This window comes from Bufo bufo, chromosome 8, assembly GCF_905171765.1.
Source record: "Bufo bufo chromosome 8, aBufBuf1.1, whole genome shotgun sequence".
NCBI lineage: Eukaryota > Metazoa > Chordata > Amphibia > Anura > Bufonidae > Bufo > Bufo bufo.
Genome location: NC_053396.1, coordinates 35930428 through 35950195, shown reverse-complemented (window position 1 = coordinate 35950195; position 19768 = coordinate 35930428). Strand labels below are relative to the sequence as shown.

The following is a 19768-nucleotide window of genomic DNA, read 5'->3' as shown; positions in this document are numbered from 1 at the left end:
GAGCAATTGAGCTTCTGTTATTTAAAAGCAGCCTGAAGTGACAATGCTTTCATGTTCTCCGGGTGACGCTGCCTGCCCGAGAATTGCAGCTCTCCAGCTCCCCCTAGAGGCCGTTTAGGGTATATGCAGTGCAAACAGTTTCAGAGTCCATGGGGGTCGATGAAAAAGATTTAAATTCTAGGGCAAATTGTAAACAATTAACCCTTATACTCTTAAAATGATTCATATTTTAACATGCACATATATTATTGAAAATACTATAAATCGAGCAAGTCATAATAAGCAATCATTGACAGATTATTTCAATATTGTTTAATAATATTAGCAACTTGTATCAATGATATACCACTGATACAGGAACCATAATGTACTGCACATAAACAGAGACTAATGTAAATAATAGCAATCATTGGAAAGCGCTGTTGAAAATGTTTAAAGGAATAAATAAATGAATAGGAAAAAAATAAAATAAATATATATATATATCCCAAAAAGCTCTTTTTGGTAAAGTTAAAACAAATATATAAAAAATTGGTGTAACAGTAACTGCAACTCAAAACTTAAGTTTTCTTTGTTTTTTGTTTTTTTGCTGTACATTTTTTATGATTATTTTATTATTATAAAAAAGGTTCTTCATTATGTATTTTTTTATTACATTTTTGCTTTGTGATTCAAACTGAATGAACAACTGATACATGGAATTATATCACTTTACATCAGATTTTCAGTTTTTGGGCTGAATTACTTTGTCATTTTCTTTTTGCCCCTTCAAAAAATGTATCCTGACTAAACTCACACAAACTTATCTTTTGTATGTGTTTGGCTCTGCCCTAACTAAAGGCATTTTTTTGTGCTTGAAAAAATAGAGACGGCTGAACTGATGAAAATGTGCATTAGTCAAAAAATAAAAGAAATGGAAAAATTCTTTGGACCAAGTCAAATGACTGTTTTCTACCAAAAATTTAAAAAATGGGGAGTTTTTTACTAGTTATACGAGCCATAGAGGCTTGAAATGTATGATCAAGCTAAGTCACCTTGCTGCACTATATGCCCTTCCTTGTAGATGTTTTTCATAGATTAATGTTGCATATGTTTGAAGCTTATCAAATCACATGAAGTAGTTTTGTTATTAACAATAATTTTGAATGCAATATCTTAATAATATCCAACTTGTATGGCTTTTACTTACATTGCCCCTAGATATCTGTGTGGCCATTTGCTTTGGAGAGGAAGAGGTTAAGATAATCTATGGCGTGCACTATTAAATAGAATTAACATTTTCTCTGGGGGATCATGTTATTGCCATAGCTCTTATTTTAGCTTGTGATGTAAATGGAGATCAATGTTAATTTTTTTTTTATCAAGGTTGGTAAGGAAATGTTAAGCTATTACAGTATAGCCAGCATCAGTCCTCTCAGTTTTGGTGACATTTTATATATTTTTTTGCTAAAAGTCACAGTAAATATTGTGTGCATTTTTAGAAACAAACAAAATTATGCTATAGTATAAAAGCAGTTCATGGGGAATCCCAAGCACCTATTGCTTTATTTAGTTTTGTGTTTTATTTATATTTTTTTAATATATTTTTTATTTATTTTTTTAATTCATTATTTTACTCTCTTTGCATAGCATTGACCATGAGGTGATCTGCCATCACCATGTGAAGTGATCTGCCATCACCATGTGAGGTGATCTGCCATCACCATGGTGTTACCAGTGGTTAGTTTAGATAAAATTCCACTTGAACATGTTGCATGCTTTAACACAAGAGTCAAAAAAATAATAATGACACCTTACAATATGATAGATTCCAGCCTGAACATCTTTGTCTGTCCTCTAGTCCTTTAATGACTGTATATTTTATTATTTAAGTAGATGGCTGAAAGTATATTAACATTTTAAAGTAGTATGGAATTTAATGCAAAAACACACAAAACAGAAAAGTAAAAAATATAAAAAAGCTAATTTATAATAAGCCCATGTAACATAATATATAATTATTTATAAAATGGTTTTACTAACCTCTTAAAATAAAAAATGAAATATATTATGTATTGAGTTAATTACCTAATCTAATTAGGAAAAAAAACTGAATTATTGGATGTTGGATAAAAAGTTAAATCCACAAAACATTTTAGGAGATAAATCTTTGCTTCTAAATATAAACATGTGAAATGACATCTATCATGGTGGATCCATGTTCATTTCCATTCTTCACTGTATTTATATGTTTCAATCTTTTATTTTTTAAACCAAATACATTGGGCTGACATATAATATGATATAAGGCTGTGTTCACACTAGTTTTTGTCCACCTATAGTTTATATAAAAAAACAAAAACACATAAAAAGGGGTTCCACTGATGGATCCCATTCAGTTCTATAGAGTTTAAAATGATGAAAAAGTCAATTATAGAATCAACAAATCCAGTATGAACTGAGCCCAGATTGTGTTTCCAAAAAGTAGAATTAGATTCTAAAAATTGACATATTGATTTTACAAAAAATTAAAAAAATCAAACTGTGGTTTTAGTTGAAAAAAGTGGTTTAATCAGTTTTGGTTGATTCTGTTAGAAGAATTAAAGCCACACCATGGCTTTTTCCACATCAGTATTTTTTACAGAAGCAAATAAATAAAATTAAAGAAAAAAATAAAATTCATTATGGTACTTCAAGTAGTGTTAAAACAATGTATTTTTTTACTTAAAAAACTGTAACAAAGATGCCAGTGTGAACAAAACTCTGGTTGCATTTTTTTGAATCTTGATAAAAAAAACTAAAATTATAAGCAAACTGATGACAACTGCCCTCTTTTTTTCTTTGTCTTATTTTAATAAAATAAAAAAAATCATATCTAGCACATCACGCAAACAGTGTTGTAAAAATTAGATAAATGCCTTTAAAATTATTTCACAGATAAATTTTCACTTTATGCATTATTTTACGATTTTTTTGTTTACACCTCTTCATGTTCTGACTTCATCTTCAAAATAAAAAAAAATTACCCATTAAAAAAATCTAAAATCATATCCTAAGCATTGGGTAGAAGAAGTTAAAAGACAAAATAGTAAAATAACTAGTAATCTAACACAAGCAAAAAAAACCCTGTCAAAATGTTAATCCACATACATATAGAAAATGCAAATATCTCAAAATCATTACATTTATACTTATTTTTCTTTTAATCTAGAGATATAGTTACATAGTGCAGTTTAAAAAGACATAATTCCATCAAATTCAAATAAGGGATGGGTGGGGATGTGAATTTCAGGAAAGGGGAGTGAGAACCAGACTTAAATATAAATCTGATATTGGGGAGAATCATTTTTCCTAGCTTCTATTACAGTGTGCAAAACTAGTACAAAACTACTATTAGGTTTATTTTCAATGATTTCTGAATAATAAAAAAAACCCATAAAATAAATGATTGAAAAGTTAATAAATCAGAATCAATGATTAAAATAGGAATAAATCAATCCAAATTTTAAGTTGTTCCCACTGTTTTTGACTACCCCAACCGCACTTGATTTCCAAAAATATGACTAAATCGTAAATTCTACATCAGTGTTTCCTGGAAAAACCATTTCAAGGTCGTTGCATAGAATCTCACCCCCCTTTACATAATATTAATATTATACACAAATATGACAATACATTATGCATGACCTTATCGGAGGCCATTTAATGAGTTAATTATATCTGTTCCCACAGTGGCAGACATAATGCAGTATCATTGCTGCCAAGCTGTCATTCTTACACCATGACTTGTAATTAACTCCGCCACGTTTGATGGAGGTTTAATGGCTTGGCATGGCAGTTGAGTGACTCTGCAAGTTTCGAGTCTGTAAACTTACTTTTGTGATTTTCTTCTTAAATCTTTAACACGAGGATCATGTGTTGTTTTTTTTTCACCTTTTTACCTTTTGTTTACCTTTTCTTTTGACTTTTCTTATAGAACGTAGGCATTAATGCAACACAAGGTGTTATATACCAGTTACACCCTTTAAAAATTTCATTCGAAGCCTCTGTAATTGAAATCCATGGGTCCAGCTGTCATTGGGTCGAATTGTAGGCTACATGTGTCAATCTGTGTATATTTGAAGTATAAATAAAAAAGCACAAACAGGAAATATGGCAGTCAGAGCAAACCCCAAAGTAATAGTCCATAGTAATAACATTTATACCCAAACCATGGTCATGTCTGATTTATAGTCTTCATTTTAGGGGGTGTGGCTAAACACATTACCAAATGCATACCAAAGTAATTGCATGCATGCACTGAAATGCTTTGAATCGGTCAGCCATGTCAAGTTAGGGCAAACTTTTTCATAACTATGTTGCAGAGGCCATTGCTGTTTTTTTTTTTGTAAGATGATTCCTGGGAATCATGGCTAAAAAATGAAGTAAAAGTAATAAAAGTAGTAGAAACAATGGTGGTCATAATAGAGATTATAAAATAGTGGCATTCATCACAATCTTCATCATGGTAATAATATCATAAGCAAAACTGATAGTATTTGCAATAAGGAGCCTATAGTAGTAGAGTTTAGTAGTTTTAATAGTAATATGAGCTGGTTTACTAGTAGAAGTGGTAGTAATAGTAGTAGTAATATTTATAATATTAATATAAGTAATGGTTTTACTAGCGGTAATAGTAGAAGTAGTAGCAAAGTTGTCGAAATAGTAGTAATGGTAGAAGTGGTCGAACTGGTGGTAGTAATGTTAGTTAGCATACTACTACTAATTATCTAATAATGCTTTTGTAAAAAATTATCTGTATTTCCTGATCCCAGCCCTAGCATTGTGCTGTGTACTGCAGCATGCAGGTACTGTAGTAGTGACCGGTCCGGTGCACTGTCCTCCCTTGTGTGCTGTTTGTTTAGTAGACTATTGACTAGCTGTTTACATAGCCATGGTACATTGAGAGCAGGGAGATTTCTACCATTCCACCCCCTGGAGAGACGTCTTTGGGGTGAATGCTGAGGCTAAATCCCTACATGGACTTAATTCCCAGGGAAGAAAGAAAGTATATGGATTGTAGGGTGAAAGTTTATTGTGATGGCGCTCCGCATTGTCCTGGGTTTAGCTTTCCCTGACTATTGTGAGTTTACTCTTTTCTTCAAGACAATGGGGGGTTTAATGTAAAAGGAAATGAACTCCTGAGTGCTGACTACATGATGGGACTGCACCTCTAGAGGTCGGAGGAAGCCTGGACTTTATCCCCAGAGCTTCCATGTGCAATGTGTTCTACCAACTGGTCAAAATACATCCCTTTATCAGGGTGTGAAGGGTGGACCTCCATAAAATGCATTTGTAGAAATAATTACTGCACATTCTTTTTTATTTTAATTACCTTTCTTTTTGTTTCTTTCTTTCGTTCTTTCTTCCTTCTTATATCTAGTATCTATATATCTATCTATCTACATAAGAAATGGCAGCACCAAACCAATCAAATAGGAAAATGCAATGAGGCACAAGCCTAATGGGCCTTCACCAATTCCCAAATAAGTAAAAAATGCAAAAAGGCAGCACACAAAAAATAAATAAAAGAAAAACATATCTTTATTCACCCAGGTGGACGCCTCAACCACCTAATTTATCTATCTATCTATCTATCTATCTATCTATCTATCTATCTATCTATCTATCTATCTATCTATCTAATTCTATCTCATGTCTATCTTTCTATTAAATTATCTATCTAAATATCATCTATCTACTATATAATTATCTATCTATCCATCTCATATCCATCTATCCACACACACAGACAGTTAAGTGCCAAGGAAACCATTTAATTTACTTATGTCATCGTCGTGTAGGAGGAAACCGGACAAACACACCCAAGCAACATGGAAACTGAATGCACATGTTGCTCTGAACTATGATATCACACTATGACATCACTTTGAGCTCTACTACATGACATATGTACTCATCTCTCACATAGAGCAACTCAACCCTGTCACCTCCTGTATATCAGCAGGCAGGGCCTATAGATATGATGGATTCTGCGGCAGTGAGATCCGTCCCATACATTCCATCTTACAATGATGAACTTTGGATTTGTATAAACCCTGGGAAGTCCATTCTTGACATGCACTGATGTCATTTCATGCACTCCTGTTTCACTTGTATTTAGGTTTGATTTGCTTTACGTGTGTTAAATATCTCCTCCTGTTGCACCATAAAACTAAACCACGCATCACGCTCTTATATAAGCCGAACATTGCTGGAAAAACAGAGACACGGCTGCCTAAACATCGCCGACACCAATGATGTATACGTTTCATATCTCTATCATTATATGATATTATATAATATGGATGTAGAAGGGTTGGGTTTGTCATATTGACTCTTTTTGTATACTGCTATAATACAAACTACTACTTGCAGTCCTATATAAGACTACAGATAACACCAACTCAGTACATCTGTACATGTTATATAACGTTTGCTATACAAGATTACATTTCCTTTATGCACTTGTCTACTGAGACTTCTTCATGCTGTGTGTTGTATTAAATATAGTGTTGTACCTGAAGGAAAAGATAAAACTAATCATTCACTTCATCACATAAAGTGAAGATGAAGTGATCCTGAATTTGCCAATACAGCAGAGCTCATTATGTTGAGGTATCAATGCTGTTTGCATTTGGCACAACTTATCATGATGTCTTGGTGTGTTATCAGTGATTTTCAATAGAGCTGGAGGTAAACAGATTGAAATGACAAATTCAACTCCACTACTTCTGCAACCGCCAATGGTTTGTCATAGAAATGTTAGCTTGCTTCCCAAAGAGATTTACCCTATTGCAGTCCTTCAAGAGATTCAACACACTCAGACAAGAGGGATAAACCCAGTCTGCTGCACAATGCGCTCCATTGTATTACAAGTGCTGGACTTATTCTTTCTGTAGAGTAATTCCCTACCAAATATCCAAATAGGGATGAAAGGAATCTTAACTCTTTGCTGTATAAGAGCGGTCTATATCCCTAGGCCCCATATACCTCACTGACCGAGTAGATGTAGTGTAAAATGCATTCCATTGCCTGGCTTTTTTTTTTTTGTAGTCAATGGTAACCAAACAGATGTAGCAGAGTTCCCTGTGTTTATCCTTGGGGCTGCATCTGTGCACTGAGGTAAATTAATACCTAATATAGTAGGTTTATCTTTAATCATATTAATGGCTCATTCACACGACCGTATAAATGAGTCGGCAAAATTGCGGAACAGGTACGGAGCCATTCATTTGAAAGGGGCAGCAAAAGATGCGGACAGCACACCGTGGGCTGTCCGCATCCGTAGTTTCCTTCCGGGGCCCCCCACAAAAAATATAGAGCATGTCCTATTCTTGTCCACAATTGCAAACAAGAATAGACATTTTCTATGATAGTGGCAGCCATGTGCGGCCGGTGTCTGTGTTTTGCGGACAGCAAAGCACTATGATCATAACATATTGCGATAGCCAGAGGTGACAAATTCTGCTACATATAACAATTCAGCTCTGCTAAGTATACTTTTATAAATATAACAATTCAGCTCTGCTAAGTATACTTTTATAAATATAACAATTCAGCTCTGCTAAGTATACTTTTATAAATATAACAATTCAGCTCTGCTAAGTATACTCTTCTACATATAACAATTCAGCTCTGCTAATTATACTTGTTGTCATTTGTCTTTTCTATCTCCAGTAATAAAGCATTGCTGTTGTAAAGAAGTAGCTAGAGGAGTTGCATCTAAGACATCTCAGCTAGCAAACTAGTACCCTGCTCTGTACTGATGAGGGGCAACAACCCCTAAACACTGCATGGGTATCTTTGGTGTGGATAGTATGAGTTAATTTGTATATTTTTGCCATGGGGCATTGTCTGAAAAATAAGACATTACTGTGCCTCTTCAATGAATAATATCACCCCTGAACCTGCATCTAAGGGCTAATTCAGACAAGCGTTTTTATCACCCATGTGCTGTCTGAGTGTAGAACGGACTGAACATGGATACACTATAGTAAATGGGCCAATTCAGGCGTGCACAGACCATCGATCAGTGCACAGAAAATCGCAACATGCAACATTTACACTTCAAGGGAATTGGTTTGCAATAAAAAATGGATGTCACATGGGCATCATCCATGTGCGGTCAATTAAAAAAAATGTTTGTTGAGTTTGAGAAGGTTCGTATGAAATATCCCCAAGGTATCCAATCCAGCCAAACAGTACCCTGCTTCATACTGAAGAAGGGCAAAAAAAAAACAGTACTATTTACAGGTGGGTGTCTCTGGTTTGAGTCAATTTGCATAGTAAACAAGTAAAAAGTGTTTCCCCTACAACATGGACCACGACTACCTCGAAGGGGCCTATTACACTGCCCGATGGTCTGGCAGTGCGAGCGCCGATGGATGAACACATCCATCGGAGCTCGCTTGCACTGGTCTGATTACACAGGTCGATGCAAACTTTGTGGGAGGAACGATTGCTACCTCAGTTATCTTTATCGGCAGCACATGCCTGATTTCACCGGAGGATGTGCTGCCCATAATCAGGCATCTTTAATCCCGATAAAAGATGCCCATCAGCCGTAGTTTTCTCATTCATAGGCTTATCGGATGCTCGATTATACAGACCAATTATCGGGAGTGAGCGTTCCTATGAATACTAGTTTCTGAAAATTGGTTCCGAAAATTGCACATTGGGATTAAGGGGCCTAAAGCTATGTGCTGTCAACCTTGATGGCTTAGGTGCCCGCGGCAAAAAACCTAAACAGGAGAACAGTGTACTTGGCATCCACTGGATTATTGTTATATATTTTGAGTATTTTTTATTGCATATCTGTACATCTCAGAATTGATTGGAACAACATTATGTATTCAGCATTTATTATTTTATGTATCTAGAATAGGCCACTGAATATACGCGTTGGGCACACTGTCAAGGTTTTGCCTGTGTCACCTGTCTTCAGGGCCATCCTAGGGCCTACAGGAGGTTCCTGAATACGGGATCGCCCCTATCGGGGCGGCCATTCCGTTCTTTAGGCAGAGAAATATAGAGCACAGGGTGAGCACCAGGGAAAGGTCCCTAATTGATTGCTATTACCCTACCTAAAGAACAGCCCCTTCCAGCATCTTGGAGGATTTAGGACTACCGTGTCCCTATCGTATCTATCATTATTAGTTTTTTGTGCTTGTTTATTTGTTTGTGGGGTTGTTTTAATGAATGTATTAAAGTCTACAATTTGGATTTGGATGGTACTCTTATATTACCTAAATATATACCACTCACTGCTACATTCCCTCTGACGGGCAATTGTCTTAGCTGTGAATTTATTTTATTACTGAAAATTGCACAGTCTAAGGGCTCATTCAGACCACCAATTTTGCGGAACGTGTGCGGACCCATTCGTTTCAATGGGGCCGAAAAAGATGCGGACAGCACACCGTGTGCTGTCCGCAACCGTAATTCCATTCCTCAGCTTCGCAAGAAAGATAGACAAGAATAGTCATTTCTATCATAGTGTCGCCTATGTGCGGTCCGCAAAATGCGGAATGCATACGCCCGTCTGAATGAGCCCTAATAGAGTCTAAACAGGGACTGTATGTGTATTAACCTGCTTATAAGGCCGAATGCACACGGCCGTGTTCCGCGGCCGAGAGCGGTCCGTGGTATGCCGGGCTGGATTCCTGTTCAGAGCAGGAGCGCACGGCGTCATTGGTTGCAATGACACCGTGCGCTTCATGCCGCCGCTGTAGTACAGTAATACACTCGTATAGTGTATTACTGTACTGCAGCGGCGGCATGAAGCGCACGGCGTCATAGCAACCAATGATGCCGTGCGCTCCTGCTCTGAACAGGAATCCAGCCCGACATACCACGGACCGCTCTCGGCCGCGGAACACGGCCGTGTGCATTCGGCATAATTCGTAATAATTCAGATTTAACAATGTCCTTTGTTAGATATTTATTGACCTTTCTTTCTTGCTCTATTTGACATAACAAAAATCATCCGCTAAAGCAGCAGATTTTTTGGAGTTTATTCCGCAGAATAGTTGGGGAGTGAACACCCTTCTCTCTGCATTGCGAAATGAAAATAATTTGGCGTAGGCCAGTGCCAGAGTACTTTGCAAGCAATCAACAGATTTCATGTGTCACTATTACAATAACAAGTTTTGCTGTCCTTTGGAGACAAGTCAGTTAGTTTTGGCTTCGGCTAAAGCTAGCTTTATTTTTGAAAGCAATTGATTTTTTTTTTTTTGAAGCCAGACCCAAAGAACTGATGAAAATTGAAACCAGTTTTTAAACCACATATTCTTTGGTTTCCACATTGTTTTCTTAGGCTCCGTGTTCTAAGCGTTCTTTAAAAACAATCATAAAATAATAATAAAAGGGAATATAGCTTGGGCCGGGGGGGAAGCGGGAAATGTTTTTTTGCCGATAATATTTTTGAAAGCGTTTGCCTTAGACCACAAAGAAAATTCCAAACGTGACATTAGTAATAGGAGCCTCCTCAAAGATCATCTGTGATGGAGAAGAGCTGCTACAAGCTTAGGTAGTGTATGTGGTTGTTTCTTTGTACTCTGTGGAGTGTGAAGTGATGAGATATTGTACGGCGGTTAATGAGTTAAGTACAGAGTTCCATGGACAATTGCCAGCTGCTAAACTGTCTGGCAGCCTATCAAATGGCATACCTTCAAGCAAATGGTGCTTTCTTCTTCATCTAGGAATACCCTACCAGCAGCATTTCCAATGATAATTACTAATAACATCGTCAGCATTTGTCTTCTTCACTTTCGTTCTCATTTTGTATTACTGCTTTCTTCTTAAAGGAGTTTTAATATTGATGACTAATCCTCAGGATAGGTCATCAATATCAGATTAACGGATCAGCTGTTTAAAGAGGCGTCGGTGCTCTGGTGCCATCCCTTGGATAGCGCCCTTAACGTAGTTTTTCAGGTCATCCCTATTCACTTGAATGGAACCTAACTGTGCCTACGCCATGTGACAGATGAACGTGAGGTCTCTGGCCTAGGAAGAGACCACTTCAAACAGCTGAATGGCAGGGTGTTGAAGGTATTTGGGACAAATAGACCTCACCCCAGGAGCAACCTCAAACTGTGCAATCCCTGCAATTTATGGGTGAAGTTTAAGTAAGCCCCACCTCTTTTGGCCCAGAAAAGCCAGAATTACAGGGACTGTCTCGGAAAGTTAGGGGTTCGTTAGTCCCTGCGAATCATGGACTGTTGACAACTATACAACTATGCTGATGACAGATGTCAGGAGAGATACGTATTGAGCAGTTCAATTTCAACTGCCCAATCCATTGTTGTAGTAGAGGTTTTTGCCAGAGGCTTTCTCCCCTCTCCACTTTCAGAACACAAGCATGTTCAGGTGAGCCAGGAGAGCATCTGTTTGTAGGGGTCAAGAAAGTTAGCTATTGGCTGAACAAGAGTTTGACTAACAACTACCTAATGTGTCATTTGGCCCTCCAGTGCCACTACAGGTGAAATGAAGCATTACACATTTTCCATTTGAAACAATGGACCAACTGTATAATGAAGACCAGGACTGGTGCTCCAGAGTGAAAGATAATATTCTGATCAATAGATGAGAATTCTGAACAGGGAACCAGCTCTATTTCCCTAATATAAAATATTAAACGGATTTTGAAAAATGGACAGACCCTGTAAAATAGAAAATAGTCCAGCATCTCAGATTCCATAAATTGGGGCTTTATTCCAGAAAATCCATACATAACAAGTGGTTGCAAAAAGATCCAAACAGTTCCTACACGTTCCGGACAGCTCTTGTATCCTTAATCATGGGATGAGTAGCCCAGTGCACCCACTTATTTTCTGGAATAAAGCCCCGATTTATGGATTCTGAGATGCTGGACTATTTTCTGTTTTAGTTTTCCACTTTTACAAGTGGAGTCCATGTAGCACAGGAATGGTGAGCTAGCCACAAATGTGTTTTTTATTTACAGCCCCCTGTAGTCCTGATAAAAGGCTTTTGTCTCCAAGAAACAGGGCAACCCTGGTCCAGGTCTGGTACTGCTGCTCCGACCCATCTGAGTGAAAGCTCAGTCCATGGAAAAGAGAGGAGCTGTAGATGGAAAAAAGCAGACCCTTTTTTAAATCACATAAACCCCTGTAAAAACATTGGGAACTCAATGGGGGACATTTATCAAACTGTCTAAAAGAAAATTAGTCAATCACAGCAAAGCTTTCAAGTCACATTGTGCTCTTGAACATTGAAAGCTGCACTGTGTTTGGTCACGATGGGCAACAAAGTTAATTTTTCTATTATACATTTTCATAAATCTACTGTAGCAATGCAATGTCTGTATTTTAAAAAGATCTAAAATTGGGGAGAGGAGAAATTGAGGAACTATACAATATCTACAAAAGTGTTGGGTTTGCCTCATCATTATGACTAGAGATGAGCGAATCGAATCCCACGAAGTGAAATTTGATTCGAATTTCAGGATATATTCAATTCACTTAGAAGCTGAATTTCCTCGTGCTTCGTGTCAGCGAATCGATTTAACCTGAAATAGTTAACCTCCTCCATCTTACTTGAAGATCTCGTCCGAAATCCCGTGCGGCGCGAGATTACATCATCACACTGGCCTGGCGTGATGACATCATACCTCACCACACCAGCGGGCGTGATGACGTAATCTTGTGCCGCAGAAGATTTTGAGAGATCTTCAAGCAAGATGGTGGCGGCCGGCCTGCCGCAAGCAAATGGAGACAGTAAGTTTGATTAAAAAAAAAAATGTATTGTTAATTTTACACTCAGATGCCTCGATCATGTATGAACGTGACATCTGAGGGGTGCAATGATGGGGGTAGCACTATCGCAGTTCCCTGTCATTGCACCCGCTACTTACAAAAAAATTCGTCACAAAGCAAATTTTTTTGTGAAGTTTGGCGAATCAGCCGAATCTAACTTTTAAGAATTTCGCTCATCTCTAATTATGACCTTGTCTTAGAACAGTGGGCGTAAAAATGTTCTACTTGGCCGGTCTTGATTTTTAACTCATTCTCAGATTCCTTTAGTAAGGCCTTGCCTGTTTAGGGTCAGAAGAACCAGTATGAATAGTAGTCACTAGAGATGAGCGAATCGCTCCAAATTAGATTCAGAATTAGGCTGAAATGGTTGACTGATTTGATTCAAATCACAAATTGAAAGTGCTCCCATTGGCTGGAAAATTTGTGAAAAAAAATCATCTCTCACTTTTGAAACTTTTTTATATTTTTATTTCTCCCCTCTCCTTCTCTCTCGCTTTACCCAGAATGCGCCAAAATAAGATATTTGGATTCAGGTGAAATTTCTTACAAAATTGTGATTTGAACTTTCATTCTTCCACAGCAGCTTAAACGGGTGGTCCAGGATTAGAAAAATGTAGCTGCTTTATTCCGAAAACAGCACCAATCCTGTCCATGGGTCTGGTATTGCAGCTCCATTAAAGTACATGGGGCTGAGCTGTAAAACTGCACACAACTTGTGGACAGGTTGAAAGAGAAGCCATCTTTTTCTAGTTCTGGACAACCCCTTTAAGGAAAAAAAAAAAGCCAAGCTCTGATTGGCTGTTATGGGCAACAAGGCTAGTTTATCTGACACTTTTCTTAAGTACGCTCTACGTGGATGGCTGTGACCTCATGATCTATTCTATTTCAGCCTGACTGCATCAGTTTGATATGCAGAGCTTAGTTTGTAATTTGGGCTACTTTCACACTTGCGTTGTTGTTTTCCTCTGCCGGATATCAATAATATATTTTCGTTTAGTCCTTACGCATTCTGAATGGAAAGAGATCCTTCAGGATGCATCAGGATGTCTTCCATTCCCTCAGTATTCCATTTTCTGACCGGACACAAAACCGCTGCAAGCTGCGGTTTTGTGTCCGGTCATAAAAACAGAAAAAACTTATCCATCACTGCAAACAATGTAAGTCAATGGTGACGGATCCGTTTTTTTTAGGAGCCTAAAAAAACGGATCTGTCACCCACTGACTTTAAATGTATTTAATGACGGATCTGTTTTTTTCCATTTTGATTTCCCACAACCGCATTCTAACGGAACGGATGCATCCTGATGTGCAAAATCAAAACGGTTTAATTACAAGTATTGAGATCCTCTGCCGGATCTTAATACTGGGATTAACAACTCAAGTGTGAAAGTAGCCTTAGTCTGATTAACTGTGATATTATATAGTATTCCTAGATGTAATACCCACATCAAGTACAAATTGATCTCCACTACATCTACACTTCATGAATAGATGTCACCTTATTGCAAGCGATCATATTCCCAGCATTCCCCAGCACCGGTGAGGAAACGGTAGGATGTGCAGCAATAACGTGCATCCTGTAATCTTGCTAACAAGCCGCATCCATTTTGACTTTAATCTATGGATGCGTTTACACATGGTAAACGCCGCATCACTTGCCTGATTTGGCATATTGATCCTGACTAACAGAAAACGCTTTTGGCAGCGGCGTACAGAATTAGAGCATAATTCTGCATTATGCCGGAGAGCTATGCCACTGGCATTTACATATCACACTATAGGATCTTTTTACAATGTGAAACTGCTCCTTCTAAAGTATGCAGCGTTCCCAGTCTCTGCTGGTGTTACCTCTGCAGTAATGACGTGGCCCCATTTCTTTTGCATAATTCAAAAAACAATGAGATTCGTCGCTCCAAGAAATGATAATGATGTACGGATCTTACAAGTCCGGCGTCCTAGATACCGAGCTAGAAATCTGCAGTGATATTATTATGTATATGTATAATATTGTATGTCAGGGAACAGTCTATCTATCTGTCTATCTATCTATCTATCTATCTATCTATCTATCTATCTATCTATCTATCTATCTATCTATCATCTATCTTTCTTTGCTTATACATTCTTTTCTTTCTCATTTATTATACTGAAATACACCTAAATTAGGCGTATTAAAGGTGCAAATGGCAGCACAACAGTTAATTGCGCCGATATCTGCGATTTCTCCCCGCTCACGCCCGATCTAAAAAAGTTGGCGTGGAAGATGAAAATGGTCTAAGTGTAAGACAGCAAGGAAGAACATTTAGAACTGGCGCTGGACGCTTTGTTCTATCTATCCATCTGCTGTCTGTATCTTCCTCTATTGATTCTGTCTTTGTTCTATCTATCTGTCTATCTATCTATTTTTCAGTCTCTATCTTTCCCTATACATTTTATCTTTGTTATAGCTATCTATCTATTGGTAAACAGTTTCATATCGTAAAATATATGATAATATTTCCATCAATTAATTGATAGTAGTCTAATAACAGGTGCGGCTCTAAACACAGAACAGGTGCAGATCTTTCCCTTATACCTTATGTCTGTGGAGGCTCCAGTCCTGGTTTTGGCTCACAATGACTGATGGATATCACTGACCAAAACACTGACGTGTGAATGAGGCTTAAATCTGTGTAGCTCACAAATGACTCCTGTGTCCTGTGCTAGTCATTTCCGGTTTTCCGTTCCATCATAAAAACAGAAAACGGAAAACGATAAAGAGGAGGATTTGATGTATGACTGCCAACAATGGCGCCCAATGGACTCCATTGACTTATAATGGTATCTAGTGAATTTCCATCTATTTATTTTCACCATGTTATTATTATTATTTATTATTAAAGCGCCATTCATTCCATAGCGCTGTACATATGATAAGCGGTGCACATACATAATACAGACAATTGCACTAAGTATGAACAAGACGAGTTACCAACTGGTACAGAAGGAGAGAGGGCCCTGCCCGCGAGGGCTTACAATCTACATGGTATGGGAGAAGGGCACAGTAGGTGAGGGGGAAGCTGTCCATCATTTTATTGGAAAAAAAATACTACACACTGCACTACTTTCCTGGCTTATATGATGTGAGCCTGGCCTGGTAGAAGATAAATTATTGTTTATTTTAGTGGTCATAGTACTAAGGTCTACAGAGAAATTTTTGGAAACATAGTCAATAAAAGATCAGCAGCATGGGACAACATTAAGAAAGCACTGAACCTAAAGTAAATTCAAAATTGAATCCTCCCTTCAAATAGTGTACCTAAATTTACATATATGGGGGCAATAAGTGGAAAATTGATTCATGAATGATAACAAAAAAAATCCTATAAAAAAACGCACAAACAAAACAATGGACCAAGAATAAAAACATATTGTAAATGTTTATAGAAACAAGTTGCAGAATAGTGTATGGTGGTATTCAGATGATTGGCTTAAAGAGCATCTGTCAGCATGATCAACCCCAATAAATCAGCCAAAATGCTTAGTAGGGTTGATCATGCTGAGTAAAATAATATCATCCTTTTGTATATAGGATTAATAGCTGCAGCGATATATGACTTTAAACGTATGCTAATAACCTATTTGGAGCACCACAGAGCTGGCTGTAGCACTTGGAGCACTGCAAGAGCAGCGCTTCTTGTCTAGCCCTCTGTTCTCGCACATGCTCCGAGTTGGCCCAGTGACTCAGCACTTGCACAGATGCTGCTTTCCCAGTGCTGAGTCAGCTCAGTGACGCTGTGCCTGTGCAGTGGATCTGATGAGCGCTGCTTTCTGAGCTCACCAGATCCACTGCACAGGCGCCTAGTAACTGAGCTGACTTGCCACTTGCACAACGGATCTTCGGCTGCTTCCCAAGCTGAGGAAGCAGTATTTGATCCCATGCTCAAGCACTGAGTTACTGAGCCATCTCGGCGCAGACTCAAAAACACAGAGATGAGAGATCTAGGCTTTTCAATCAAACGGGAAGGGGAGTGAACGGAGCACAGGGGCATTGTGCGGTGCTCCAAGTGCTACATCTAGTCCCTTGGTGCTCCAAATAGGTAATTAGCATGAATATAAAAACTGATATATATCGCTGCAGTTATTAAGTCTAGATAAAAAAAAGAAGGGTATCATTTCACTCAGCATGATTTTGAATTTTGTGAGTAAAGACTTAGTAAAACGAGTTTTTTTCTGACTTCAGTTGTACACGGAGGAGGTGTTAATGATTGCTAGCGTTCTCTGTGTGTTTATACAGAGATCACTGTGAGTCACACAGGGGTGGTCTTAAGTATAGAAAAAGGAGAAATTATCTTTAAATTTATAAATTGCAACTTGCAAGATTTACTGAGTCTTTTCCCAGAAATAAATATCAATCTGCTCAGCTCCTCCTGCTCTATAACATGCTGTCTCTATATGGCACTTCATTTTGTGGTGACAGGTCCTTTTTAAAGTAGAGTGCAAAAAGTTGGGCTGCTACTTTCACACTAGCGTTTGGGGCTCCGCTTGTGAGCTCCGTTTGAAGGCTCTCACAAGCGGCCCCGAACGGATCCGTCCAGCCCTAATGCATTCTGAGTGGACGCGGATCCGCTCAGAATGCATCAGTCTGGCACCGTTTGTCCTCCGCTCCGCTCAGCAGGCGGACCCCTGAACGCAGCTTGCAGCGTTCAGGTGTCCGCCTGGCCGTGCGGAGGCAAACGGATCCGTCCAGACTTACAATGTAAGTCAATGGGGACGGATCCGTTTGAAGTTGACACAATATGGCTCAATTTTCAAACGGATCCGTCCCCCATTGACTTTCAATGTAAAGTCAAAACGGATCCGTTTGGATTATCATGAACAAAAAAAAAAAAAAAAAAATTTTTTTTTTTTTTTTTTGTTCATGCTAATGCAAACGGATCCGTTCTGAACGGATCTAAGCGTTTGCATTATAGGAGCGGATCCGTCTGTGCAGATACCAGACGGATCCGCACCTAACGCAGGTGTGAAAGTAGCCTATTAACACTGCTCAGGTCATGTTTTTTGTGTAGCTTACATTTCTGAAGGTCTTTTTAATTATAACCCATTTGGGCCTTTCACAAACTGGGCCCGTGCCTTGGCAAAGATAGTCTGATGGCTGTCTGGTGATAACTTTAATGAATGAAGTTAATCTTTCATTATCCACCAAAGGTGTTTTAAAGCAGGAGTCCAAGACGTTGTATTGTTCTCGATTTTCCTCTGTTATGGTTTTTAGTTCTCCCTGGATGTGTACTGGCGTAGCTACGATGATTACTATGGTCACATGATATTTATTCTTAATGTGCCACAGGTGGCTGAACTGAAGCGCATGCCGATAAGTAACCAACCAAAATTTTCAAAAAGTTTCCATATTTAGACATATCGTTGCACGGTTTATTTAGTCCAGTTCACATTAGTGGTAAAATCAATTGTAAAAGAACTACAGTATTGTGTTGTTACTGCAGTTAATAACATCCCCTCTCTTGTTTCTTGCTAGCTCTAAGCTGCAATGAAAATGATGGAGACCACATGGACAGAGACCAACAGTACACCCCTAACCAGAAAACCAAACGCATGAGGACCTCTTTCAAACACCATCAGCTGCGGACAATGAAATCTTACTTTGCTATTAACCACAATCCAGATGCCAAGGACTTAAAGCAACTAGCACAGAAGACAGGCTTAACCAAAAGAGTTTTACAGGTATATATAAAACATGTATAAAATACCAGTATATGAAACTCAGTGTATACAAATACAATACAATGGGCAGTTGAAAAAAAAAGTTAAATTTGAAGTTTGGACCATCTTTATTGGCCCATAATGAAGGTAGAAGCTACACAAGAGTCAAATGATTGCCGACTACAGGTAGATATTTTATTCATTGTCATATGAATCTTATGGGTACTGATACTGGTACTGTAGAGTGTAGTCTATTGGAAAACAATTCTTATTGGCTTTTCTTCTCCAGTCAGGAGACAGTTTTAAACTAGCAAATTCTTTGCCGAGGTCTAAATGTTCTTCTCCTTATTTCAGGTATGGTTTCAAAATGCACGAGCCAAATTCAGAAGGAACCTTCTGCGGCAAGAAAATAACGGTGTGGATAAAACATCAGATTCTACTCTTCAAGCCGGGACTCCATCAGGACCAGCCTCTGAAATTTCAAATGCCTCAATGAGTCCCTCCACTACCCCAACCACATTAACGGACTTAACTAACCCCACCATGCCAACTGTGACCTCCGTACTGACTTCGGTGCCTGGCAGCTTGGACGTACACGAATCTCGAAGCCCTCCACAGACAACACTCACAAATCTCTTCTGATGACTCTTTGAAAGTTTCTTTAAAGAAGAAAACATATTTTTAGTCAATTTCCAAGTGTATTTTAATAGAAACTTTGTTCAATGAATAATTTACATTTTTGGGTGGACGGTCTTGAAGAAGAGTTTGTTGTACTGGTGTTTTGATAAACTGAAGGATTGCTTGGAAGATGTATCTGCAACACAACATTTGTGTAACTATACAGTTTTATGGACTAAACAAGGGAAAGAACCATTAATTTAAGTTGGCTGAATCTTCTGTATTCTCAAAGACTGTTATGTGCCTTATATACTGTCTTATCAACATACATTTTCTCTCTGTATATTTATGACCAGAACAAAATTGTTCAAATTTTGTTACTTTTTAATTAGTCCTAAAAAAAAGTTACTTTGTTTTAGACATTTTTTGACAGAACTTTGCTCTGAGTGAGTAGTGTAAAATTTCAGCATCTATAGATAATATGGTGGTTTCTGTCAATGACTTGCAAAGTTTGCACTGGTACCAACATCCAGACGGGTTTTTAGGGGTGCAACATTGGTAGACAGTAAGCAGATATTTATGAAGCTCTTTGAATTTTAAGGTATGAAATGAATCCTATAACATTTTAGAAGGCTTTTCTATGAGGTCCTACTCAATGG

At 38.0% G+C, this 19768-nt stretch overlaps 1 protein-coding gene across 1 annotated transcript in view; it reads left to right on the top strand.

The window, feature by feature from the left end:
• The window catches only part of LHX2 (LIM homeobox 2), a 28526-nt gene extending 9393 nt beyond the window's left edge, over nucleotides 1-19133 (top strand). The window contains exons 4-5 of the mRNA XM_040406250.1: nucleotides 18307-18512; nucleotides 18846-19133. Of these exons, the coding sequence (XP_040262184.1) occupies nucleotides 18307-18512; nucleotides 18846-19133 (494 nt within the window). The remainder of the gene's footprint in view (nucleotides 1-18306; nucleotides 18513-18845) is intronic.
• Nucleotides 19134-19768: the final 635 nt, after the last annotated feature.